Source organism: Acinonyx jubatus, chromosome D2 (assembly GCF_027475565.1).
Source record: "Acinonyx jubatus isolate Ajub_Pintada_27869175 chromosome D2, VMU_Ajub_asm_v1.0, whole genome shotgun sequence".
NCBI classification, from domain to species: Eukaryota; Metazoa; Chordata; class Mammalia; order Carnivora; family Felidae; genus Acinonyx; species Acinonyx jubatus.
The window spans coordinates 81,465,803-81,493,740 of NC_069393.1; the positions used below are offsets into that span (position 1 = coordinate 81,465,803).

The following is a 27,938-nucleotide window of genomic DNA, read 5'->3' on the forward strand; positions in this document are numbered from 1 at the left end:
AGCCACAACGGCAAAAGCAACTCCCAGTGACCCAGAGACACGCCTAGGTTCATGCATTCATTCAGCGAACATTTTTTATTATGTGAACCTGGCTCCACGCCAGACACAATGACAGAAGAATGGACAGACAGGGACGCCGTGGGGGACAGCTACCCTGTCTTGTGTCCCATCCTCGCCTCGACACGGCTGGACGAGTGGGGAAGACTCAGACAGGTGACCGGAGGGAGGATGCGCTACCTTCTAACTTAGGGGACACAGAAAGAGGAACGAGACAAAGTAGAACACGAGAAGGTGGAAATGCCCAGCGGCCTGGGTCTGAGGACAGCCCGGGAATCACGGCCGTTCCTTAGGAGGAGGGTTTGTGTTGTTTTCTGGACAAGGTGGCGTGCGGGGCCCTAAGGCAGGCCGACAGGTGCGGTCTGAGAATGCACAGGCAGGCGCAGATCCAGGAGGTTGGGAAAAGGGAAAAGACGGGACAGAAAGCACGAGTAGCCGGAAGAGGCCGCACTGTTCAGGGACGAGGGGCGCCCTGGCCGACGGCCCTGAGGCTCGGGGTGGAGGCCTTCTCAGATGTGAGCAGTCCCAGGTGAGACGAATATTCTCCAAGCGAAGAAGGCAGGCCCCCTCCCAGTCGGTCCTTAAATTCAGTGACCCCTTCCATCTTGAAGGTGGGGCCACCAGCTTCCTCCAGGTCACACTTGTATTCCCTCCAGTACTGGGGACACCGAGGAGAGGGCTGTCCTGTGCAGCTGGCCAAGAGCCGTGGCGAGCGGGGCCAAAAGCCTCCCCCATTGTAAAGAAATATCTCACCCGTCTCATTAATCCATTCGAATCTGCCCATTCCCTAACGTTTCCTGAGTGCCTGCCCAGTGTTGGGGACACAGAGACAGAAGCCCCTGCTTTCACATTCTGATGTGGGACCCAGACCCACGTGAAGCATTTACAGAGCCGTGCGGCACGTGCTGGCATACACGGCTGACAAGGACGGACGGGTCATAAACTTCAGGGCCACGTTTTGCCAAGTTGAAAGCCATTTCTAGGTCCCAAGCCCCCCACCCGCCCCAACCCAAGGTTTATGTTTTTATCACTCTGTGAGTGATGGTGGATAGTCTTCTCCATGACCTCCACGAGGCCTCTGTGAATATGCCATCTGGAGATAGAAAATTCTAAGATTTCTTAGACACCCGAATAACATTATTTACACAACTCCCTTTTAAATTGACCCAAATATGCTACTAAAACATATCACTAAATGGAATGTATCGCTTCCCCCCACCCCTTTTAAACGTCTTAGCTAAACATCTTCATTGTCCCGACGACTTCTGGTTCTTATTTTCTTGATGCACGCATTGTCCTCATCCTGTTTGGAAAGAAAAAATAGAACTCTTAAGTAATTGAAGAGAACAATTTTTGTGACCAACCCCACTCTGCAAAATCCCAAAGCCTGATTAGGTGTGATGCACGCCTGGAGTTCTAGGAAATTAAGTTTAAGGTTGGAAATGAGTTTTAGGAGGTAACCCGTGAACGTCGCTTTTGTCCTTTAAAATGTTTTTACTATTCGGTTTTTTAGATTTAAATAGGAAGCTCTGTAACCTGTTTTTAAGTTCAGACAGGAATAAATAAAAGAAAGAAAACCACCACGCAAATACACACATTTTCACTAATTAAAAAAAAAAAATACCACTCAAGGGGCTCCTGGTGGCTCAGCCGGTTAAGCGTCCGACTCTTGGTTTCAGCTCAGGTCATGATCTCACGGTTCATGAATTCAAGCCCCATGTTGGACTCTGTGCTGACAGCGCGGAGCCTGCTTGGGATTCTCTCTCTCGCTCTCTCTCTGCCCCTCCCTGCCTGCGCTCTCCCTCTCTCTGTCTCTCTCGAAATAAATGAATAAATAAACTTAAGAAAAAAAAATCCACTCAAAAAAGTGAATTCAAATTTATCAACAGGACAAAATCTTTTGGGTTTTCTAACTCATCTCTGGTATGAGGTGCACAATCTCTCCACACTCAGCGCGTGGGACCAGAGACGGCCCGCTGTGTGTGTTCCAGAAGGAGCCAAGAGGAGGCTCATCCCTCCGGACAGGGAGATAAAACGAAGGACGATCTGCCCTTTCAGAACCAAGTCGGGTGTCTGCTCCTACTTTACGCTGTCCCCCAACCCAACAGCCCATCAGAAAAAGTATGTCACATTGAGGATACGTTGGAAGCAGACCCCACCAGTGACTTTACCAAGTGATATTTATTTATTACGTGTATTTATTTTGAGAGAGAGAACACAAGCAGGGGAGGGGCAGAGAAACAGAGAGAGAGAGAGAGAGAGAGAGAATCCCAAGCAGGCTCCGCACCGTCAGTGTGGAGCCCGATTTAGGGCTCGAACCTACGAACCGTGAGATCATGACCTGAGCTGAAACCAACAGTCGGGCCGCTTAATGGACTGAGCCACCCAGGGGTCCCCCTTACCAAGTGGTCTTTAATACCTGAAGGGAGGGAAGGGTCAGGAGAACAAAAGGCAAGAATTAAAAAAGCCAAAGGCTCAGTTTGAATGCACGCGCCCTGAACCCCTCGAACGATGACTGAAGGTATCACCTTACTCCAGCGCAGATGGCCATCCGATGACCCGAGTATTGGCAAAGTGTCATGGTGGACTCCCACCCCGCAGAGGACAGTAGAATGGGCGCTCTAGCAGCTAATCAGGGGCTGGGGGCAATACATTCGGTTTCTGCTGACCACACACACCCACTCTGTCCTTCTTCCCTCACGGCTCAAAGGATGGCGGGGGCACCCAGTGACGTCCTGGGCGGGGACGTATGCGGGCACCGTCACCATCATTCCAACACGCGGTGAATAGACCCCTTCTGCCTTCGCCGCTCGCACTGAGTCAGACCAGCCGGTCAAGCAGTGAGTTCACGCACGCACATCAGAGGGGCGGCCACGGCACTGGCCTCTGGAGATCTCCAGCCGCGTGCTAAGAAATTTACACCACTCGCAAACAGGGAGCTACTGAACCCCCTCCCTACTTTTAAACTAACAACATCAAGTGTTCCCCAGGAGAACACCGACTGGATTTAACCATGCACCGTGGATTTATTCAAATGACAGACGGCTCATGGGTTCCTGAACGTGATGCCACGTTAGCAAGCACGTGGTACCACTCGTCTCATGGACACTCTTGACTTTCATCCGGTCTAGCTTTCCAAAGCAAATCCCAGGAGATCCAGACAGGACCACCCTTCTGCTTCAGTAAGTGCTTGCTCTTCCTGAAGGGGATCTTCATGTCAGTTTTCTATCTGAAGTGGAATCCCCTAAACACAGCTACGACGACAGAATACGTGGTTCACGCTCATGCTTCCCACACTAGTGTAACTGGGACCTGGCAGCAAGTTATATGTAATGTTTGTTTGTTTTTGAACATGGGGCAAGATCGGATTGAAACATCCCCTGCTCGTGAAAATAGGAAAACAGGGGCTCCTGGTGGCTCAGTCGGTTAAGCGTCCCACTCTTGATTTGGGTTCAAATCATGATCTCACGGTTCGTGAGTTCAAGTCCGGTGTGGGGCTCTGCACTGACAGCTCGAAGCCTGCTTGGGATTCTCGCTCCTTCTCCCTCAAGATAAAAGAAACAGAAAAAAGAAAAGAAAACCAGTGAGTTACGTACCTTTTTTGTATTTCCAGCACATCTCTTGGCACTCCGAGTGACTCGCTGTTGGGATTCACTCTCCAAAGCATTTCCTCCAGGAGGGATCTTAACTTTTCTGGATCTCAAAGACATGACGTCTGAACGTTGTGTTACTTCTTCCTCCTGATTCTTCACGTGGACACCCACACCTTTCTCCCTTTGCTTCTCCTCTGCCACGTCAGGCAAGGGCACCTTCCTCGGTCTTGTAGACCGTAGACACATTCTACTTGCAAGGACTCGGCCCGCAGGTGTAGAACTCTTGGCTCTGCCTTCAGGGCTTTGTGGCTTCGTCTGTCGGGAGGTCTTCTGGGGCTTCTTGTCATTTCTGTCTGTCTTCACTTTCTCTGCTGCTGCTTTAACAGGCTCGGGCCTTTGCTCTTCGAGCTTGGTTTTATTTGGCCGTCTCGAGCGGAGAGACATCGCCTAAAAATAGCAAGACAGCCGCCACATGCCAATCATGAGTAATACAAACCTCACACTTCAACACGGAGAAGAAAACAATCAAAGGGAATTTCGAAAAAAATCATGTGAAAACTTCACGTTTGTTTTAAGAGGCCAGCAACCACTTCATTCCAGGGTGAAATCCTCTCTACTGACAAACCATGAATTTCCAGGCTCAATTTCCATCACAACACCTGAGTGTCATATATGGCAAATTCGATTACGACAAGCATTACGTGGGCTTTCTAGAAAAATGCCCCCTTTCCAGGCAGTAAATGAATTCCTAAGCCTTTCGCAATCATTTGCTCAAGCAGGACAGGAGAGTCAGTGTTTCTGGAACGGAACGTACAAAGTACTGTCCATGCAGGAGTAACTCTATGCCTCACAACCTTGACAGGTGGGCTCTCTTCGGGACCCGGACGGCCACGCAGATTGTTCTAACCGCATAAAGACTGACCCTGATCCCCCGCCCACCCAGCGCTCCTGCTTATGGGCTCTGGGACAACACAGGACCCAGCTCCTACCTTTCCTCGACATCTTTCACACCTCTGCAGATGACCATAACTCACTCAGTTCCTGAGAAACTCTCGTCAAAACTGGTCATAAGAATTTTGACCTGTTATTTTCCCACACGAAGTCTATTCTCTCTATAAATCCCCAAAGGATTCTTTAACTTGTCTGCAGTTACTCACTGTGCTGAATGCAGACCCCTTTGGGAGAAGATATTCGCATATAGACTCAACAGTTTATACCGGATAAGAGCCTCGAATGGAGAACACCATCCGAGATGGCATACAGCGACTAAGTGACATCTGCCATCACCTGTTGTGGAGAGGCCGTCGTCCTTCCTACTTCTCGCCCCTCTGTCCTGCTTTCCCTCTTGCCGCTGGTCAGGTCCTCTGGGACTTCCATCCTTTCCGCTACAATCCTTAGCTTTCTCTTCGCGGTCAGGGGCTCAGGGGGGTCACGTCCTTCTCTGGGGGCCCCCCTTCTTTTCTTCAGGGGAGGCTTCTCTTCGGCAGTGGCCTGGGCAGGTGTCACAGAGCGCAGCCTCTTTGTTCCTGGGCCACCTCCCTCGTTTCCTCGTTTTCTCTTTGGGGACGGGGAAACACTGCTTTCACTCCGAGATTTTACAGGGTCTCGGTGGCCTGCCAGATCTTCCACGGGCTTTCCTCGAGGGGCCCTACGGACTCTTGCTAGGGGTTTCACAGGTTTCCCTCCATCTGGTGTTTGCTTTGGAGCTCCCTGGATGCTACCAGCATCACCCCGTTGCTTGGTGTGATCTGGCCTCGGGAAGGACTCTCTGAAACTGGCCAGGTCTTCCAGGGGTTGGGTGGGGTTCGGCGCTCTTGGCCGATTTTTCCTGCCTGTTACGTTTTCTGTGGGGCCCAGTTTCTGCTTTGCAGTTCTATTAAACAATCTAACGTCTTTATCATCACCTCCTGATTCTCTGAGCAAGTGAGTGCTTTCCTCTGGTGTTTGGGTGGGCTTCCTGAGAGCTGAGGGCTCTTCCTTAAGATCAGCTTTCTGGGGAGGGGTCTTGAGCCGCCTCCTTCTATTGGTAGGCTTGTTGCCTGGTCCTGCAAGCGGAGATTGGAAGGGTGATTTGGTGGTTCGGTCACCAGTCACTGGGTCTGCGGTTTGGAAAAGCTCTTTGAGACCAGCCAGGTCTTCTAAGGACTGGATCTTTTTCTTGGGTGTTGTTGGCCACCTCTTGCTTCTAGATACATTTCTTACAGGCTCCAATTTCGGCTTTGGGGTGTCCTTGAACAATCCGATGTCTGCATCACCACCTACAGGTTCTCCGTGTTCATGTGGGCTTTCCCCTGGCAGCTGGGTGGGCTTCCTGAGAGCTGAGGGTTCTTCCTCCAGGTCCACTTTCTGGGGAGGGGTCTTGAGCCGCCTCCTTCTATTGGTTGGCTTGTTGCCTGGTCCTGCTAGTGGAGACTGGCAGGGTGCTTTGGTGGTTTGGTCACCAGTCATTGGCTTATCTGTGTGGTTTGGTGTTTGGAAAAGCTCTTTGAGGCCAACCAGGTCTTCTAAAGACTGGATGTTCCTCCTGGGTGTTCTTGGCTGCTTTTTGCTTCCAGTTACATTTTCTGTAGGGTTCAGTTTCCGCTTTAGGGTTTCCTTAAACAAGTTGATGTCTTCCTCCTTACCTCCAGGTTCTCTGTGTTCGTGTGGGCTTTCCCCTGGCATCCGGGTGGGCTTCCTGAGAGCTGAGGGCTCTTCCTCCAGGTCCACTTTCTGGGGAGGGGTCTCGAGCCGCCTCTTTCCACTTGCTGGCGTGTTGACTGGTTCTGCTCGTGGAGATTTACAGGGAACTTTGGTGGTTTGGTCACCAGTCCCTGGGTCTGGGGTTTGGAAAAGCTCTTTGAGACCAACCAGGTCTTCTAGGGACTGGACCTTTTTCTTGGGTGTTCTTGGCTGCCTCTTGCTTCCAGTTACATCTTCCTCAGGTTTCAGTTTCTGCTTTGGAGTTTCCTTGAACAATCTGATGTCTTCATCTTCCCCTACTGGTTCTCTGTGTGTGCGTGTGGCTTCCTCTGGCCTTTGGGTGGGCTTCGTGACAGCTGAGAGCTCGTTCTCTACGGTGACCTTCCCCAGAGCTACCTTGAGCCGTGTCTTCATGTGGGTTGGTATGTTGACTGTTTCTGCTAGCGGAGATTTGCAGGGCACTATTGTGGTTTTGACAACAGCTGTTGTTTTCTTGGTTTGCTCTGGGGTTTGGAAAAGCTCTTTGAGGCCAACCAGGTCTTCTAGGGACTGGACCTTTTTTTGGGGTGTTCTTGGCCGCCTCTTGCTTCCAGTTACGTTGTCTGCAGGTTTCAGTTTCTGCTCTGGAGTTTTGTTAAACAATTTAATGTCTTTATCCCCGCCTCCTGATTCTGTGTGTTCGTGTGGGCTTTCCCCTGGCATCTGGGTGGACTTCCCGAGAGCTGGGGGCTCTTCCTCCAGGCCCACTTTCTGGGGAGGGGTCTCGAGCCGCCTCTTTTTACTTGCTGGCGTGTTGCCTGGTCCTGCTAGTGGAGATTGGCAGGGTGCTTTGGTGGTTTGGTCACCAGCCATTGGCTTATCTGTGTGGCTTGGTGTTTGGAAAAGCTCTTTGAGGCCAACCAGGTCTTCTAAGGACTGGACCTTTTTCTTGGGTGTTCTTGGCTGCCTCTTGCTTCCAACTACATTTTCTGCAGGATCCAGTTTCTGCTTTGGGGTTTCCTTGAACAATCCGATGTCTTCATCACCGCCTACTGGCTCTCTGTGTTCGTGTGGGCTTTCCCCTGGCATCTGGGTGGACTTCTGAAGAGCCGAGGCTTCTTCCTCCAGGTCCACTTTCTGCGGAGGGGTCTTGCACAGCCTCCTGCGACTTGCGGGTGTGTTGACTAGCTCTGCTAGGGGAGATTTGCAGGGTGCTTTGGTAGCTGGGTCATCAGCCATTGGTTTATCTGTGTGGTTTGGGGTCTGAAAGAGCTCTCTGAGTCCAGCCAGATCTTCTAGAGAATGGGCCTTTTTCTTGGGTGTTCTTGGCCGCCTCTTGCTTCTAGTTACTGCAGGATTTGGTTTCTGCCCTGGAGTTTTGTTAAACAAGTTGATGTCTTCATCATCACCTCCAGGTTCTCTGTGTGAGTTTGTGCTTTCCCCTGGCGTCTGGGTGGGCTTCCTGAGAGCAGAGGGCTTTTCCTCCAGGCCCACTTTCTGCGGAGGGGTCTCGAGCCACCTCTTTTGACTTGCTGGCGTGTTGCCTGGTCCTGCTAGCAGAGATTTGCAGGGTGCTTTGGTAGTTTGGTCACCAGTCATTGGTTTATCTGTGTGGTCTGGTGTTTGGAAGAGACCTCTAAGTCCATCCAGGTCTTCTAGAGAATGGACCTTTTTCTTGGGTGTTCTTGGCCGCTTCTTGCTTCCAGCTACATTTTCTGCAGGGTCCAGTTCCTGCTTTGGGGTTTCCTTGAACAATCCGATGTCTTCATCACCACCTACTGGCTCTCTGTGTTCGTGTGGGCTTCCCCCTGACATCTGGGTGGACTTCCTGAGAGCAGAGGGCTCTTTCTCCAGGTCCACTTTCTGAGGGGTCTTGAGCCGCCTATTTCTACTTGCTGGCGTGTTGACTGGTTCTGCTCGTGGAGATTTGCAGGGAACTCTGGTGGTTTGGTCAACAGTCACAGGGTCTGGAGTGTGCTCTGGGGTTTGGAAAAGCTCTTTGAGGCCAACCAGATCTTCTAGGGACTGGACCTTTTTCTTGGGTGTTCTTGACCGCCTCTTGCTTCCAGCATTTTCTGCAGGGTCCAGTTTCTGCTTTGGGGTTTCCTTGAACAATCTGATGTCTTCATCACCGCCTACTGGCTCTCTGTGTTCGTGTGGGCTTTCCCCTGGCATCTGGGTGGACTTCTGAAGAGCCGAGGCTTCTTCCTCCAGGTCCACCTTCTGCGGAGGGGTCTTGCACAGCCTCCTGCGACTTGCGGGTGTGTTGACTAGCTCTGCTAGGGGAGATTTGCAGGGTGCTTTGGTAGCTGGGTCATCAGCCATTGGTTTATCTGTGTGGTTTGGGGTCTGAAAGAGCTCTCTGAGTCCAGCCAGATCTTCTAGAGAATGGGCCTTTTTCTTGGGTGTTCTTGGCCGCCTCTTGCTTCTAGTTACTGCAGGATTTGGTTTCTGCCCTGGAGTTTTGTTAAACAAGTTGATGTCTTCATCATCACCTCCAGGTTCTCTGTGTGAGTTTGTGCTTTCCCCTGGCGTCTGGGTGGGCTTCCTGAGAGCAGAGGGCTCTTCCTCCAGGCCCACTTTCTGGGGAGGGGTCTCGAGCTGCCTCTTTTGACTCACTGGCGTGTTGCCTGGTCCTGGTAGCGGAGATTTGCAGGGTGCTTTGGTGGTTTGGTGACCAGTCATTGGTTTATCTGTGTGGCTTGGGGTTTGAAAGAGTTCTCTGAGTCCAGCCAGGTCTTCTAGAGAATGATTCTTTTTCTTGGGTGTTCTTGGCCGCCTCTTGCTTCCAGGTAGTTTTTCCGCAGGGCTCAGCTTCTGCTCTGGAGTTCTATTAAACAATCCGCTGTTTCTATCACCACCTGCAGGTTCTCCGTGTGAGTGTGTGCTTCCTCCTGGCATCTGGATGGGCTTCCCGAGAGCCAGGGGCTCTTCCTCCAGGTCCACTTTCTGCGGAGGGGTCTCAAGCTGCACGCTCATTGCGGCTGGCGTGCCAGCTAGTTCCAACTTTGAAGATTTCTGGCGCTTTTCTGCGGTTTTATTCTCAGCCTCCTTTGGTCCCTGCACACGAATGGGCATGCGGAGGAGACCTTGGATGCCTCCCAGGTCTTCCTTGGGTTCTGTGTCTTGCCATGTCTTGAGGGGGGTCAGGTCTGCAGCTAGTTCCTGGTTTTGCTCTGAATATCTTCTCGATCTCCTCACTGCGACCACCTCTTCAGAATTTTCCTTTGGCTCGGTATCGTTCTCACTCGCTTCAAAATAGCTCTCCTGTTCCTTCGCTGCTCCCTCCAGTTTCTGTTCTCGTTGCGGGGTCTTCCTCAGAAGTCGTCCCGGAACATTCTCCACAGTGTCCATCTTGGCTTCTTCGTCCTTGCGCCCTGCTCCTGGCATCTGTATACTTCTGGGCCCCACGGACCTTCGAAGCCTGTTGGCGCTTGACGTGGCCTTCGGAGCCCCCGATACCGGAGTTTTCTCAATGTTCACATTTACTCTGACACTCTGACGTCTGAGGACAGGGCTCGCGAGGCTTTTATCAGACGGCTCTTGTGGTCCATTCTGAGTCACGGGGAATACATTCTCTCCTACAGGAAATAAAAACACGCGTGAGAAATATACTCTGTTCAGTATGTTGTGCCAATCTGGTATGTTTTCCTTATGAGATATCGTGTAAAAGCCAATAGTTCAGCCTCCTGTCCACCTGGGCTAAGCATATGAGGCTACTTACGTGGCCATAAATCTGTCTTGCACGTGAGCCACACGCACCTAAGAATATCGTTACCTGGTGATATACAGCGGGTTCACACTTAGGAGGCGATTAGGATCCACAGAGATCAGGTACAAGAAAAAGAGTTCCTTAAGAAGGGGATCCCGAAGGTTACCGCACTGCGTCTCAGTCACCTGAATGCAGACATTCTTTCCTTCAAACATGAGAAGCAAACAGCCATTTCTCCTGCGGAACCACTAATGCAATAACATGGCTTATCGTCAGGACGTGTGGGGTCCTAACTGCACAGGAAACATCTACTTTTCAGCACAGGATGCACTGTTCATATGGTAAAGCTGTTCCCTTCATGCCAGGCCCTGGGTAACCAGTACTCAGTGCAAGAGCAAGACAGACTCATTTCTCCCATCTTGGGTTCACACCGGGGCACAGGCCTTCTAGAAGATTCACGGCACTAAATTGTACGCATTCTCTTTCTTTTGGGTTATTTGTGGCAATTTTGAGTTGGAATAATTTATGTAATGACGAGGAGCGATCACTCTACTTCTCTGCTGGTCAACCCCTTTAAATAAAGAAAGCAGAAATGTGCACGGGCAGTTTACAATTATTAAAGGAGTACTCTTTTTTGCGCAACTCGCTGAATGCCAATGCTAGTTCAACTGCGAATAGGAAGTTCCCCTAAAAACAACAGAACAGAGAGGCTGGAAATGGTACTTTTTCAGGAGTATCCGTCATAGACAAATAATAGTGTATCTCTTGTAAAAAAAAAAAAAAAAATACCACCTACAATTCCTACTGAAAATATTAAAGTGCTAGGAAAAAACAAAAGTAAACCAACCGAAAGTTTCTGACGTGCATAGCAGAGGTTTTTCTCCCGGGTCAGGTACTTGAAACTCTTTTCTGACAACGTCCTCTGAATCTGAGAGAGCGCTGGGACGCAGGCTCATCGTCTGTGGCTTCACTTTCGCTGCTGGAGTCTGGAACATTTCAGTTAACCCTGGTATACGAAAATATGGGAAAAGCAATGAACAAACACATCGCTCGTACATGCCAGCAACCATGCCAGTCTGCACAGACCCCAGAGGAAGTGGCAGAGAAGGAACAGTGAATCACTCCCCAGAGTTCATTGGAGACAGTCATGTATTAATGATGAACTCATTTTGGGGCGCCTGGGTGGCTGAGTGGATTAAGCGCCTAACTGCCGCGCAAGTTGTGATCTCGCGGCGCGTGAGTTCTGAGTTCGAGCCCCGCACTGGGGTCTCTACCGTCCACGCAGAACCTGCTTCAGATCCTCTGCCCCCGTTTCTTTCTGTCCCTCCCCTGCTCGCACGCTCTCTCTCGGTCAAACATAAATAAAGATTTTTTTTTAAATAACAAACTCATTTTTGAAGAAGAGCAATGAGAAGTTGCGATGGCATCTCGTCTTCTTTGCTTTTCCTCTTGGTGAGAAAATCACATACAGGAAGGGGACATGTCAGTCTTGCAACGTTGCCCCAATTCTGACCACCAGCCGGGAGACAGAGGCCACCCCGGGCGCCCCCAGCCAGACATCCAGAAACCCGGTGCGCTCATGCTGCGTTGAAAAGCCCTCGCTGAGGCAGACGGGCGCTTATGTCCAGAGAAAACCTCCCCAATTAAAAAAAAAAAAGGCTGCCCATCGATAGTACTGTCAAATGGCAACATCACCATGTTTCCCTTTTAACGCCAGAAAGTAGTATTAACAGCATCTCAGAAGAAAAGCACGATACAGTTCTTTGAAGGGAAGACTGATCTTTCCAGAACACTCCCGTTATCCCGCTTTCGTCTTACTCTCATCCTGCCAGCAATGGATCAAAACGCTCTCTCGGTCTGGCATCTGATTGCAAACTGTCTTTGAGAAGACTGTTCCGGAGGCCCTCGAACCAGCCATTGCACTTAAAAGTCTCCTCCTCCTGCCGCTACTCAGGCCCCCCTTAAAGAGCCAGGATCCAGGCTTCAGTACAGACCGCTGTTTTGTCATGAAACTTACTCACACCAAGGGGTGGGAATTGTTGCACTCTCTAGGAAGGGGTCTGGAAGGAAGGTTGGGAAAACCCGCTGTCTGAGTACTGAGCATTTAAATTTCTACTAATTTTATCTTAAAAATATTTTTGAAGATTTTTTTTTTAATTTTTTATGTTTATTCATTTTTGAAAGACAGAGAGAGACAGAGCACAAGCAGGGGTGGGGCGGAGAGAGGGGGGACACAGAATCCGAAGCCAGCTCCAGGCTCTGAGCTGTCAGCACCAGAGACCGACGTGGGGCTCGAACTCACGAACCGCGAGATCGTGACCTGAGCCAAAGTTGGACGCTCCACCAACTGAGCCACCCGGGAGCCCCTGTTTTAATGTTTATTATTGAGAGAGACAGAGAAATGGCGCAAGGTGGGGAGGGGCAGAGAGAGAGGGAGACACAGAATCCAAAGTAGGCTCCAGGCTCTGAGCTGTGAGCACAGAGCCCGACACGGGGCTTGAACCCACGAACCACGAGATCGTGACCTGAGCTGAAGTTGGACACTCAACCGACTGAGCCACCCAGGAGCCCCTGAAGATTGGTTTTTAATGCTTTGTAACATAAGGACATTAGAACCCTCACACATGAACATAATTTACATAATGTACACGTATGTACCTATGACTGTATATTGGGTGGTACATACTCGAAACTTTTTTCTCATTGAGTTTGCTATCAAAATGGGCTACAATTGTTCTGCGTTTTTACGGGTATGTTTACGGGTATTTTTTTTTAAAAGCTAAATGTATTTTTTTTAATGTTTATATGTTTTTGAGAGACAAAGCACAAGCAGAGGAAGTGCAGAGAGAGGAAGACACAGAACCCGAAGCAGGCTCCAGGCTCTGAGCTGTTAGCACAAAGCTTGACGTGGACCTCGAACTCATGAACCGTGAGATCATGACCCGAGCCAAAGTCAGACGCTTAACTGACAGCCCCCCAGGCGCCCCAAAAAACTATGTGTAGTGATCCTATTGTGACAGTACTCAGAGGGGACTTTATTTGGGTTATACAGAGGAGTAGAACTATTCCATCTTAAAATACACCAGGAAATAGGGGTGCCTGGGTGGCTCAGTCGGTTGAGCGTCCGATCTCACTTCAGCTCAGGTCATGATCTCGCAGCTTGTGAGTTCAAGCCCCAAGTTGGGCTCTGTGCTGACAGCTCGGAGCCTGGAGTCTGCTTCGGATTCTGTGTCTCCCTCTCTCTCTACCCCAACCCACTCGCATTCTGTCTCTGTCTCCTCAAAAATAAATAAACATTTGAACAAAAACATTTAAAAAAATACACCAGGAAAAGAAAAAAAAAAGACCCCATCTAATGGGAGGTGGAATCAAGTCTCCCCTCCCTCCAAGTGTTGAAGGCAGAAAGCACCGGTCAAACCATGGAGCGTGAAATCCAGCCCTGGGTTCCTGCCTTGGTGCTAATCTAGGACAACCATAAGGAAGTCACATCCCACCGTTACTGAGAATGGAAACACTGGTTCAACTGTTCATGCGTGAGGGAAGGCCTCTTCACAGGCTTTCATTTCTAGAAACAGTTAAGTGTCATGGAAGGGAAGGAACCTCTTGAAACAGTAAAATATTGTTCAACTTCGGGGCGGTCGATCAGTATAAACGCAGGGGAGGGGCGATTCTAAGAGCGAGCCTGCTCTCTTCACCATGAAGCGGATTCCAGTACTCTACACGGATGCTGCCATCCGAGGCAAAGCTGTGCATTTACCACTCATACCTGCCTCGTGCGGGACTCACGACCCCCAATACGGTCGAGGTCCGGCTCTCGTCCAACCCAGCAAGTTCTTCCTTGAACCACCAGAACCCCAGGAGCTGACTAGATCGTTGATCCTCCCGTCTGCTCCCCACCATACACATCTACGGCATCCGTCCACGTTCTCACGTGTAGGGGGATCGAAGGGCTATGGCTTCTAAGCCTCGAGGTTGTGCTTTTACCTGACAGATCTTCATTGAAGTCCACCTTCTTGTTGATGACAAAGTTGTTGAGTATTCTGTAGGGCCGGGCAGGCACATTTACTTTTTCAAGGTGAGCTTTCCCTATTATTATGGTACAAGGAGAGTTGGCATGGCCTGTACTAAACTCACTGTGAACGCCGCTAACAGGCTTCTAGGAAAAAAAAAAATGTAACAAGATGAAGAAAACGTCAGCGCGTACCTCCCCACCCAACGTGACCTTACATCACAGCACGTGGCCAAGGAGCTGTTCATACCTTCGGAGTGTTCGCTTTTCTTGGCCTTTTGCTCAGCTGTCGCTGGGGGCCATGTTTGACCGCTTTAGCCTGGGTCTGTTTGGCCCCGAGTTTCACTACGTCCGCCCACGACTTCGCCACTGTCAGAAGGAAAACGTGTTGAAAGGTTTCCGAAGCCCCGTGAGCGAGAAAACCGACCTTAAGACATCCGCGAACACGACACTAACCGACTAAATTGGCTTCAGAAGCTCCGCTCCTTCTTTTGGAGTAAATCCTCTGCAAGATGTCATGCTGGCTCCGGTCGATGGAGGTTCTCTTTGAAAGCAAGCCACCGCTCTTCCTGCCTCCCCTCTTAGGAACATCCGTGTGATGAGATTTGCTGCCGCCAGAGACCGAGGACGCCTTGGGTGACCTGCGACGTGGGTCACGGGCACCTGGAGAAGTCCTGGTCGGATCACGAGCTGGAGATCCCGCGAACTGCGGTTGTGCGGTCACTTCCAAATGGAGTCCGGAAGAATCTTCTTTTCCCGATGGTTGAGGACGGTCCTGACGAGATTTAAATGTTCATAAGATAGATACCTTACCGCCAACACAGAGTCTCTGTAGTGGATGTGAAAACCCTGCCCAGTTAAAGAATTTTGGCTGTTTCAATCTGGAAGCACCAAAACGTTTCAAGCGCTGTCTGTCAAGTGGAAGGCAGAGATGGGGGTCTGTGCCCCTCAATTAAGAGAAAAAGGAAGGAGGGGGGCAGGGGGGGGACAGCAAACCAGTCTTAAGTGAGGAGTGAGCATGCTCTGATCTGAATTGGAGAAAACACCACCTGTGGACGTCTAATCCCCTTTGGTCTACGTGGAAGGAGGGCCGCTCATTTTTGGGAGCCAATAGAGAATGGAAAGGGAGCCACACATACCTTATACTCCTTTTGGTAGAAAAAGAAATGAAAGATTGCCCAGGCCCTCTGAGGGGGGTGAGCTGAGCGGCCATACCTTCTAAAGACCTAAACTCAGGAGGACAACACAGCCTAGTGTAGGTGATTACAAAGTTCTAAATAGCTGATGGTGGAAATCATGGGCGTGTTGCCACTCAAGGGTTTCCTTTTCACCTTATAATTCTAAAAGAAAACAAACAAACAAACAAACCACCTTACGGTTTGTGTCATGATGTCTCCAGATTCTTTCTAATCGGTAGTTTGTTTAATGGTTATCTATTTATTTTTGAGGGAGAGACACGTCGTGAGCAGGGGAGGGACAGGGAGAGGGAGACACAGAATCCGAAGCAGGCTCCAGGCTCCGAGCTGTCAGCACAGAGCCCGACGTGGGGCTCCAACTCATGAAGCATGAGATCATGACCTGAGCCGAAGTCGGATGCTCAGCCCACTGAGCCACCCGGGCGCCCCTCTGATTGGTAGTTTTTACCGAACCCGCCCCCTCCCCCAGCCTGAGTGGTCTTCTGGAAGCAAGGCTGGCAGGAGGCCTCCGCCCAAAGAGGCCTTCACAGGCCTCCGCTGTGCTCAGCCACGTGAGAATCGGGGTTCCAAGCCCAGGGGTCCATTTTCCACCCCTCAGTGAGTGAGCCGTCCTTTACAATTTTTTGTCTTTACTACGTTTTTAGAAAGAAAAAGGTCTCCGTTGCCATTGTGCTAGCGTGGGACGTTTGGAAAGGATGTGTCCTAGGCGGGAGTGAGAATACTGACCGTTGACCCTACCTTGATGATTTTCTTCAGGACAGGTGGAGTGTGGCTTACAAGTGACCTTCTGGGTGTTTCTCCTCTCTTGAGAGGTGTATTAGGAGGTAAGTTTTCATCAAATAACTCCGGCTTCAGACGACCACCGAAGGAGACCCGCCTTCTTTTCAGGGGTGTTCCCTCAGTCTTGTCTGAAATAACGAATACAAACGTGGAGAAGGAATGGAAGATGTACGGACACCTAAGACGTGTTTCAAGTTGCCGTTAAAGACAAACCAATGGAAAAGCCCCCTTGAAAACTAACACCACAGCGTCTCATCCTTTTGGAACGCTCACGGAGCTGGAGCTCAGGAAAAGACCCAGGGACAAACTCACAAAGCATCACGTCCCAACCGGACAGTACAAAGATCTCCTAGGAAAGGTTGAAAATGCCCACGTGGACAGAGCTTGATAAAGGGATTGGTGTGGATGGGGCGGCTTTCACTTTGGAGCAGGGGAATGACAGACACAGATGCTTCCGCGGTGACCGGATAGGGCTTTTTCCAAAGACACCTATGAACTCGGACCTCGCCCAGGCCTACCTAGTGAGAAGTCGTGAACTTGAAAACTTCTCCAGGTGATTCGAATAGGCGATTCACGAGTCCTAACCCCACCGCACATCCCCATGAACCGGCACTCAACAAGAATCCCTTGTCTGAGTGATGCCCCCTTTCTGAGACTCATAGGGACACAGTGACGGATGCGTGCTGGTCTAATTGCAGAGAGGGGTGCACCTCGCATGAGGGACCGTCTGCAAAACAGAGCCCGGACGGTAAGCCTGCTACTTCAGAACACCCACAGAACCACCCTCCCCCCTACCTCCGAAAAGTATGGGAGAAAACCCAGGAGCTACTGAGCCCACTCGGGGTCACAGCCCTGCCGCTCGCTGGGTGACAGGAGGCCGTCAGTTTCCCGTTTTACAAAAGGGAAGCTAACAGGGATACCTGTCCCCGGGGCCCACCCGCTACCTGCACAGAGGATCAAAAGTGCCCATGTCTTTAAAACACCTACAACAGCTCCTGATACAGAAACCCGTGGGGATAGTCCAGTGGTTTATAACACAGCAGCAGCAGCAGCAACAACAACAACAACAACAAACAACAACAACAACAACAACAAACTACTATTAGGAGACGTGGAAAACAGAGTATAAGTATTTGAGAGACACCCTCCCTGTATTTAAACATTCCCAAGGGACTCCCCTGGACTTAGTTTACAGGAGCAAACTCACAGGATACGAGTGCTTATGGTTCGGAACTCAAACGTTTCTGGAAAGCCATTATGCTTATTACTAGGCTTATTCTCCTTTCTATCTTCTTGTGGGTGGAACGGCAGAATCCAACACGTTTTTGGACCCCTGTAGGTCCCCGGCTGTGTTCGTCCCTGACAACCCGCCCTCCCTCTGGAGCCCCAGATTACAATCATGCGCGTCTTCAGGACGAGTCTATGAGAGCAGACGGTGCATCTGGCTTTGTGCACATAGGCTCCCTGCCACGGTGAAATCACCACCGATGGAAGGGAGGTCTCATTGGTTCCTATCTAGATACAAGGTATGAGCTATTGGGGGGGGGGGGGGGGGCGGTAAATGCACAGTTAAGTAAACTTACTGATGGAGTCCCCAAAGTTGCTTGTATCAACTGAACTACGACCAGGTAACCCAGAGTGCATGCGCCCCACGGCGGCGCCCGCTTTCTCAGGCTGGTGGACGGAACTGTTTGGAATCTTCCTTTCAACTTGAACGGGCAACGGAGCTAAAATCGTGTGATTCTGAGTTTCTGGTTCTGGCGTAAGAATGTCCACACTGGTAGGAATACTCCTCCTCTTTTTGGAAAAGAAGTTTTCTGGTGTATCTCCAAAATTATCAGCGTTTTCGACTTTAGCGGGTGTTTGGTTTCTGGTTAAGGACTTCCTAGGAGTAAACGTCTTGTTATCTGTCCTGAAGCCTTCCTTTTGATCCAAATTCACAGACGCACTTCCGCCGGCGACCATCATGTCTTCACGCTGACGTTTCCGCGAGGCCTGCGGGGAACGTTGTGCCAGGGTCTTGGTTTCTGTCATCTCCTCAGGAGGGACGATGGGACCCCTGGTCTCCTTGGGAGTCTCCCCAGCCTCCTCACCCTGTCTCCTGTCCTCGGTCTGGCTAATACCTTGTTCTCCCAAAGCAGGATCTGCCTTCATTTGGGTGCTCCGACCCGACCTAGGTCTGGATTTAAGTGACCCTGGGACTTGTGTCCCGCCTTGTAAACCACCAGAACATTCCTTCTCTGGTGGGCGATGACTCCGCGTTCCGGATTTTTTACCGCTCTGTAGCACATCTCTTTTTTCTGATTTCGCATCAAGCTCTTCCTTCATTGACTCGTAAAGCTTCTTAAAGGGAGATTCATTGTTTGCACCATTCTCCAGACCCCGCGTAGAGGGTAAAGGCTTCAGGTCTCCTTTACAGCTCACTAACGTTATGCTGAAATCTTCCTTAGAATCCCTGCTTGTAGGATCCGTGGTATTTCTGGAGTTACCTCCAGCAAGTTCCGAGGGACGAACGACATTAGGCATTCTGCTTGCAACCCGGTCCTCACAGCCACCAGAGACCGTGCCTGCTGCTTGGACATTCTTCAGAGGCCTTCCTGAAACACTGTCTTCAGAGGCTCTTGAACGGGCATCGGAATCTTGAAGCTTCCCGTCTAGGCGATGAGTTATGAAATAAGAAACAGAAAGTTCAATCTTTCCTCAGTGATGAACACCTATAGTATTCGAATTTTAAAAGCGTTTCAAATTGTCTTCTAATCTAGCTTTTCACTTAGGCTGCAAATTATTTAATGCCCAAAATGTGTAACAGAAGTATTCTGATGCTGGTGTTACGAGGCAAACAAATAGGTCACGTCAGCCTCCTATAACCCACGTGAGGCATGGAATGCTGTTAATCTACTCAATTAAACCGGTAACCGAACGAGACTGCTTATACCTGGATGCTCCAGTGAGCACGGTGCCCTCTAAGTCACTTGAGGAAAAAGTGAACTCAGATGTCTGCCTGTGTGCCATGGGAAATAACACAACCTCCTAACTTTTGTGAAGCTGAATGCAGAACACAGGCGTTCTTGCTGTCCCTTCCTCGCCGTAACGCTACGTGGAGAGCTGACCTTGAAGGATCCCAGGAGAAAACCACAAAACTACTAACCAGGGTCGGAAGAGAGGCTAGATCTTGAGACTCGATGCAGAGATTCCTGTGAATTGGCAAAATAAAAAACAGTGATGTAGGTGCCTTTTCAAACATGGGCAGTCATATTTATTAAAATGTTCTTGCTAGGGAGGCTCTTCCCTACCAAACTGTCCTTATATGAATTTTAGAGACTTTCACCCAAGACGCTCAGGGGCAAGTGCTCGTAATACAAGTATTTCTTAGCTGATTTTAAAAATATATAATGATAGTATAAGAAACAAACTTGAAGCTCAGAATTGTTTAAACTGGACGTCAGTTGAAGCGCCCGGGGGTGCTCAGTCGGTGGAGCGTCCGACTTTGACTTGGGTCATAATCTCCAGGTTTGTGAGTTCGAGGTCCGCGTCGGGCTCTGTGCTGACAGCTCAGAGCCTGGAGCGTGCTTCAGATTCTGAGTCTCCCTCTCTCTCTCTGCCCCTCCCTTGTTCACACTCTCTCTATCTCTAAAAAATAGTCATTAAAAAAACATTAAAAACGATAAATAAACTGAACCTCAGTTGAGTTTTGGGAAGTTCCTCAAACTTCTCTCTCATCCCCCCACGAGAGAGCCAAAGCTGCAATTAGACATCATCTGCATGCAGCGTCTGTGAACCTACCAAGGGCACGGAATTATTGACTTAGTACTCAGCTTTGTCCGAAACAGGGTACAGGACCTGCTGGGGCCCCACTGGGCACGTGTGCTTTGGCTGGCAGGTGCACCCGAGAACCGGGATGGTGAGGCCAAGGTGAAGCCAGCACACCACAGGCGCTCACCCTCAGCGCACGACAATCAGATCCGGGCTCCTCCCCCCGCCCCGTCCCCCCAACTGCTGCCCTCACAATCTGTCAGAAAAAAATTTAAGGGGCAAGGAACAACCAAAGAATAACAATTATGCAAGATATAAAAGTTCAGTGTTGCTTCAAAGGAGGAAAAGTATCTCATCCGAGTTACTACAGAGGGAAAAAAAAAAATCACAAAATATATCCAAGGGCAAATAATTTAACTTTTTCCTTCAATCTGTTTCAGATTTCTTGGTATCTAACCCGCTGCTTCTCAAATTTGCCAAGTGAGGGATCCGTTTCTAATTTCCCATCTGAAGTTGGCCAACAGTCTTATGACCAAACAGGAAAAATAAATTAAAACTTAAAAATTATGTACAAAATACAAGCCCATTTTTGTACCATTATATTCCGTAGCACAAAGATCACTGCCCAACTGCTATCACATGTTCTCAGTATTTAGTTTCAGTACTGGCTTTAGCACAATCCCAACAATGAACAGTTCATAGACCTCTGAGACCTCTTATCAATGTTGTAAAAAGTTTATTTATTTATTTGAGAAAGACAGAGAGAGAGTGGGAGAGGGGCAGAGATAGGAGGAGAGAGAGAATCCCAAGCAGGCTCCACACTGTCAGCGCAGAGCCCGATGGGGGCTCGAATCCACAAGTTGTGAGATCATGACCTGAGCCAAAATCCGAGACCACTTGTCTAACCCAAAGTTCAGCGTTTTGGTTGGTTCCCTTACACCCACCAACCAAGTAGGTGGAAAACCTCAAAAGCTAGTTTTCCCCCGAAGCTGATGAGTGGCAAGGTCAACATTAAGGTCACTGCTCTAGGGGGGAAGCAGCACCTCGATCTTCGGTAGAGTGGCTTCCTGCTCATTTCGGGCACGGGTACTGACTTGTAAGCCAGAGAATCGCAACCCGCTCACAGGAGACCAGCTTGGGTAGCTTCATAAAGAAGAGAAGTTCACGGGACACGTCCTACCAAAGCTCCAAGGATGGAGATAAGCCAAGCGTTCTGAAACGCCAATACGTCTGTCACGTGACACCGTGCAGGACCCCTTTGGTACCCAGAGCTCCGATGTGATGATCTCAGGTACATAAAGATGGAGAAGAGCAGTGACCGGGAGACAACAAGAGCCACAGGATAATGTAATCCCCGGATTTTAATTCCTTGCAATGGGCTGTCCTAACCAAAGGTCTGCAAGATCAGATCGTGAGATGCTAAAGGGGCCTTTTGGGCCAAAATATTAGACTAACCTAGTCCACTCTTTGTGAATAAAAGTACAGTTTTCAATTATTTCAATTTATGGGGTGTCTCGGGGGCTCAGTCGATTAAGCCTCCGACTTCAGTCGATTAAGCCTCCGACTTCGGCTCAGGTCATGATCCCGCAGTTCGTGAGTTCGAGCCCCGCGTCGGGCTCTGTGCTGACAGCTCGGAGCCTGGAGCCTGCTTCGGATTCTGTGTCTCCCTCTCTCTCTCTCCTTCTCCCCTGCTCATACTCTCTGTCTCTCAAAAATAAATAAATGTTAAAAAAAATGAAATTATTTCAATTTATGGGGCTCCTGGGTCTGTCGGTTGAGTGTCTGACTCTTGATTTGGGTTTGGGTCATAATCCCAGGACCGTGGGATCCCAGCCCCGTGTGGGGCTAACACAGAGCATGGAGGCTGCTTAAGATTCTCTCTCCCTCCCTCTGCCCGTCTCCCCTGCTCGCACACTCTCTCTCAATAAATAAATATAAACAAACAAACAAACTCAAGTTTGTCTAAGTTCATCATGTTTAAGATCTCAGTCACACCTTCCTTACAACTGGCCAGTCATCCTCACTTGTGAGACACCATTCATCGACGTGCACATTAATGATTTCATAGTATTGTGCACAGGAATCAGAACTCAAAGTTGGATGCCACCCCTCGCTCATCACCTGTTTGCGTCTTTGTCCTGGGAATTCAGCAGACTTCCTTCTGTCCTCGTGACTTTCATTTTCGTACCTGAAGTGCGCAGAAGGACAGACACATATTCAGATTCAAGATCTGTAACTGACGGTAAAACTTCCCCATCTGATTAATGTCCAAGGAGCGAGGAACAAACGTCAGGTTTGTTTTATTCATGGAAATAAACGTAGTTAGGAAAGATCTTAGGTTGCCTCAAATTTCTTTTGGTACGCTAACGTCATAGGTTGGGACCCAGGTTGATTTCTGAACACGGACGAGCCCGTGTGAGTACCTCCTATGTGAAAACCTACTGCATAGGATGGCCGATCGGATTTCCACCTGTTTGTATCCCTGGAAATCATCTGAGGACTTGGAAGGTCACCCAGGAAGCCCTGCGGCACGTGAGGCCTGAGTCACTTTGTGATGTTATTTACGGCAGGATCACCACAGAGCCACCCTAGAATTTAGGGCTGCTGTGATCTCCTCAGTTTCCTGCTTACTGTATCTGTACCCGGGCAAAGACTGGCACATTTCTTAATATGTAGAGAGATTTAGCAACATACAAAGTCGTTCTATCAGACCTCAAGCATCCATTCACAGAACAACCTTTTATGGGCATACTGAACTTGGCCTCCAGGGGGCAGTCTGATCTGAAACAGCTGGGTGTCTGGAATTGCTTCTCATGGTAGTCGAGTTCTTGGTCAAGTGCCCCTTCCTAAGACCTTTTCCCCATTCTTTGTTGGAGGGATTTAATCATCCCAGTTAATCTCAGTCTGAACAGCACCTCATTTTGGGGAAGAAGTTCTGGTCTCCACTCCACATCAAATACTTCCAAGCTAGAAGTCTGTTCGATAAACACACCCTTTAAACATGGAGGCAAATTCAGAAAAAGCACGGGAAAGAAACAGCCAATGGAACAAACAGAAGATTATCTATTTGATACAAACGAAGGCAGGAAGGAAGGCAGCGTTCCATTTGGCAGCGTGGATGAAAACCATGACCCCACCACGTGCTGCTTACAGGAGTCACGATGTATATCCCAAGGCACCCACAGAACGAACACAGAAGGATGCGCCATGCCAGCAGCAACCAGAAGAGAGGGGTCGCACTAACATCAGACAAAATAGATTCTAAGATAAAAATTGTTCACAGAGACCAAGCATATTTTATAATGGTAAAAGGATCAACCTATCAAGGAGATAAACCAATTATTAAGAAAAAAAAGTGTACCCAACAGCTGGTTCCAGGAGACCATCTAAACCTGAAGGATTATGCAAAGCTGAAAGCAATGTACCAGAGAAAAATGATAAAATGCAGTCACTGATAAAAAGCATCAGTGAAGGTACAGGATCTCTCAGAAAGATAAATGGCAGGGCTTCACCCACCAGGAGATAATTCTAAATTTAAACACACACACAGGAGAGCCTCAAAACACAGAGAGCAAAAACAGAAGAGCAAAAAAAACAAAACAACAACAACAACGAAAAAAAAATCCTCAATGCGTGATTTCAACTAACCTACCTGAATAAGAATCAAGGGGGTGAATTACTATGATTCTACAGCCAGGAATTTGAGTCTAATGGACGCAAGTGGACAGAACACTGCACCCGAGCTGTACAACGCTCTCTAGGGCACCCCTGCCGTCTCCTCACATGGCTGTCCCTCTGAACACCTGCTTCCTCTTCAGTGTCCTAATCTCCTCTTCTTACAAGGACACCAGTCAGATTGAATTAGGACCCACCCTAAGGGCCTCGTTTTAACCTAATCACCTCTTTAAAGACCCTATCTCCGAATACGGTCATATTCTGGGTTGCTGGGGGTTAAGGCTCCAACATATGAATTTTGGAGGGACACAATTCAGCCCGTAACAGATGGAAATCACAAAGGCGCTCGCTTCGTGATAAGCCCATCTGGGCATCTTATCTTGTATCTTTCTCTAAGAGCGTCTTTTACTTTCAAATGAAAGAGAAACTGAAAACTGCGGTTTCACAACACTTGCAGCAAAATAAAACCCCTTGGGGATCTGGTCGCTCCTCTTTGGCCCAGTTAACTGCATTTGGATCCTCGAAGGGGATCACCCAAGTCCCCTGCGTCATCCCTTCTAGACTCTTGTGACTTTAGATGGAGAACCAGTGGTGAGCATGGCAGCCTCAGATGCTCTGACACTCACCGGCATTACAGAAAGATCACAGAAGTCTACAAGGCTAGTTCTGGTGCATCAGAAGGTCCATTTACGTGAGTCTGATTTGTTTGGACTTCTCACCTACCTGAAGGAACGGTCAACAACAGTGATCACATCTCCATGCTTTAGTTGTACAGGTCCATCAATGGTAGATCCATTGACTTGTGTTGGATTCGTGGAACTGAAATTAAACAGCATTGCCTACAAGGTAGAAAAGAAAGGGGGGGGAATAGGTAACTCACAAATGGGTAAGAAGTGAAATGAAAAGTTAAAAAAAAAAAAAAAAACAGACTTCAAACACCCACTTACCTCCCGCCCATTGATTTCAATTTTGCAATGTTGTTTTGAGACTACAGGGAGCTGGATGCGAATGTCACATTCAATACCCCTTAATTGAAAAAAAAATAAATAAATAAGATTTTTAAGCTCCTGCATTTAAAAAAAAAAATTACATTAACGTTTCAAAGTAAACCATCATTTGACCATATGTTTGATCCTTAAATGCAACAACAGAAAGGAATAAAAACTTGGGCAAGGTCCCTGAACTGTGCATTTTGCAAACAATTTGGACAAGTGGTATATAACCAACTATACTAAACCTTTAAAACTTCAAGTACTTAGAAATAATTATAAGGGAAAACAGTAGAATACAAAACTGGAATGCCTTTTACTGAAATACCTGCTTATAAGACCCAAATAAGAGAGCATTTATAGCACAGTCTGGAGAACGGTGACGATTTTTAATACTCTGTGCTTTTTTTCTATAAAAAAAGGTTTATATGTGTCCATTTGTAATGTTATGTATGTTTAGAGGTTTCATCATCACAAGTGCTGTATTTTTTGCTAACACCTGTCTGTGCAGCCGTGCTTTACAAACAAAAAGCTTGCGATTACATCAGCACCTATCTCGCGGTGTTGTTCAAGCAGTACATGAATTATACACGTCTGGCGTTTGCCTGGCACACAGTAAAAGCCACGGACTCATGAGCTTTTCATGGTTTTAAAACTGCACTGTATTAACAGGCAGATTCAGAAGTCTTATTAAAACTACAAATGCAAACAACAAATACACATTATTAGATTCAACTTGTCTTTCCACACAAGGAACATGAACAGGAAGCACCAGGAGGGAGAATTTCCAAACCCACATAGAAACTAATCAAAACGGTCCTTAGTAAGGTTCCTTGGGTCTGGTGTCCCCGTTACTGAAAGTTTGAACAATTATAGACTCTCCTCTCTGTTCTCAATATAATATTCTGGTGCTAAGAATATCTCTTTCTACCTATGGCATATGACCAAACACTTAGGAATGGGTTTTGGGTTTTTTTTTTTTTTTTTAAGTGTATTTATTTATTTTGAGAACACGTGAGTGAGGGAGGGCCAGAGAGAGAGAGAGGAAGAGAGAGAATCTCAAGCAGGCCTTGCACTGTCAGAGCAGAGCCGATGCAGGGCTTGAACTCACAAATTGTGAGATCGTGACCTGAGTCGAAATCAAGAGTAGACATTTAACCGACTGGGCCACCCAGGCGCCCATGAATGGGTTTGAAATGTCAAATCTTGCATAAAAAGATATTTAATCCCTTCTGTATAATAACCAGAGTGACTGACATCTGATACCAAAACGTGTATTCTTTTTCCTCCGAAAAGGAGCTAGAGCAACCCACTTTAGACTAAAGAGGAGAATTTGACTTTTAGGTATCTGAATATTCCAGCAAGAGAGACAGAAAGAGACACACACACACAGAGAGCCTATCTTGTTAGAACTGAGAATTTGTTTGGCTGGGAACTGCCAGCTAGCATCCCTATGGATCGGTCGTTCTTGACCTCAGCACTGTTGCCCTTTGAGGCCAAATGATTCTTTATAGTAGAGCGTGTCCTGTAATCTGTGGACACTATACCCTGTTCAGCAGCATCCCTGTCCTCTGTTCACTGATGCCAGTGGCATGAGCTGCCCACACCGTGACATAGAAAAATGTCTCCAGGCCTTGCAGGAGGTCTCCTGCAGGGCAAAATAATCCTAGTCTGAGAACCACTGCGGTTTATGATTCCACATCCAGGCCACGCTTCTATTAGACACAGAGTGCCAACTCTATGGATCACCTTTTACTTGCCAGACCCGTACTAGGCACGGAGTACATAATTACGAACTAGACAGTCCCTGTCCTGGGAGAGCTTAGGAGTGGGAGACACAACCAAAGCCTCCTCGCCCTGTGTAGCGTTAGGGAAGACAAGAGCAGTGTTCACCAAAGGCTTCTCTTTAGGTAACATTTAGATGATTATCAAGAAGGTGGAAAGGAATCCCTCACACAGAAAGATAAGAGAACATTCCAGTCGTAAAGGTCAAACTGGCTAAAAGCACACAGAGGAGCAAAAGCGTAGAATGTCCGTGGTGGGGTAGAACGTGGAAGAGGGCTGGTAGGACAGGACAGGGTGTGGGTCCCACTTCACAGGGCTCCACAGGGAGGGTGACCTATCATTGATATAAAGAGTCACAGGTCAGAAAACGGGAGGATGCCTGTTATACAGGGACCACAGTTATTTACCAACAACAACACAGGACAGCAACAGGCGAGAAAGAAGTTCTCAAATCACTAGCAAGACTTCTCCCAGCTTCATTTTCCCAACAAACCAAATTCGGAGGCTCTTTCCCTCATTTGCTCAGGAGGGTCCCCCACAGCCAAGGAACACCAAGTTTGGAGGGGTTTCAGATGAACATCCTGGCCTTCTAAAGAATGCATGAAGTGAATCAGGATTTGAAGATAATCTACATCTTTCTCCATTTAAAGATTTTATCAAATCAATTTTAAAATGTGTTCGATTAAAAAAAAAGTATATAAACATTGTCTTCAAAATCCTAGTTCCTAATAAACAACCATGAGAGGTTGACAACCGGTAGGAAAGTCACCAGCAAACTGGGGGCAGGAACTACTTCTCGGGTGTTTCCAGTCTGTTAATCTGTGATTAGGATATTAATGTCTGTTAAAGGAAATCGTCCACCCCTATGCAGGGCTCACCTTCCAAACAAGCAGGTGCTGAGGCTCAGTGGAAAGTGGGGGCCGTCCGCCCCGCTCCTTTTGATGGTAACAAGGCGTCCTGTAGGACCCATTTTCTAAACAAGATGTTGAGTGTAATCGGTATAGGAAGGTCAGGCATCAAAAGGTCTGCGGAAGCAAACTTGATGCAGGAACATGCCACTGAATAAAAAAAAAATAAAACACGCAGAGGAGGTGGGGTGTTACTCTGAAAGCAAAGAGCTAGGAAGTCACTTGTAAGTGACCAAATGCGCTGGCTTATACGATCACCATGCTTCTGCCACCCTGACCCACATCTTACTTGAGCCCTGGGGGAGCCCCAGCCAGGCCCCGGGCTGCACCTTGGAGCGCCCCCCCCCCGCCCCCGCCAACACCCAGTGCCCCCAAGGACCCGCGGCTAGAACTCTCGAAGCTCATCAAGGTCAAGGCTCCAGGGGGTTCCCACCAACACCCGCTTGCCAGAGCCCTGGCCGCGCTCCAGGCGCCGGTTCCCGCAGAGCAGAGGAGTCCCCACAGCTCTAGCCCCCAGACGCACCGGCCGTCCCCCAGCCCCGAGGCGCCCCGGCCGCGGCTCACCCGGGACAGTCGCCCGCACCGCCACGGCCACCGCCACCTGAGTCCCCTGCTCCTCCAGATGCAACTTACGTCCTCACCCGGAAAAGCCAGCGACTCTTCCACCGGCGTCCACAGCCCGCCCCGCGCTCCAGGGACGGACACCGCCCGCGGCCACCTCCGCCGCAGTCCTCACTACCCCCACCCCCCGCCGTCGCCCTCGCCGGCGACCAGGTGGCCCAGCCTAGCTGCGTCCGGGACGCGCCCGGCGTTAGCAGCT

The 27,938-nt window shown here is 49.0% G+C and overlaps 1 protein-coding gene across 7 annotated transcripts; it reads right to left on the reverse strand.

Moving 5' to 3' along the window:
* Positions 1 to 60: 60 nt before the first annotated feature.
* Positions 61 to 27,938, reverse strand: MKI67 (marker of proliferation Ki-67). Of its 7 annotated transcripts, none has more exons than XM_053207051.1 (15): positions 27,760 to 27,938; positions 27,089 to 27,268; positions 24,384 to 24,462; positions 24,160 to 24,275; positions 21,883 to 21,949; positions 19,157 to 19,202; positions 17,592 to 18,662; positions 15,955 to 16,136; positions 14,489 to 14,807; positions 14,283 to 14,401; positions 14,008 to 14,179; positions 10,871 to 11,029; positions 4,938 to 9,892; positions 3,654 to 4,097; positions 61 to 1,360 (listed from the first exon to the last, which is right to left on the reverse strand). In XM_053207051.1, exons 2-15 carry the CDS (start codon positions 27,178 to 27,180, stop codon positions 1,295 to 1,297), a joined length of 7,887 nt encoding a protein of 2,628 aa, XP_053063026.1. In that variant the 5' UTR covers positions 27,181 to 27,268; positions 27,760 to 27,938; the 3' UTR covers positions 61 to 1,294. The 7 variants fall into 7 exon arrangements, with proteins under 7 accessions (XP_053063026.1, XP_053063025.1, XP_053063029.1 ...); XM_053207050.1 differs by having other exon boundaries at positions 27,752 to 27,938; XM_053207054.1 differs by having other exon boundaries at positions 15,967 to 16,136; positions 27,752 to 27,937.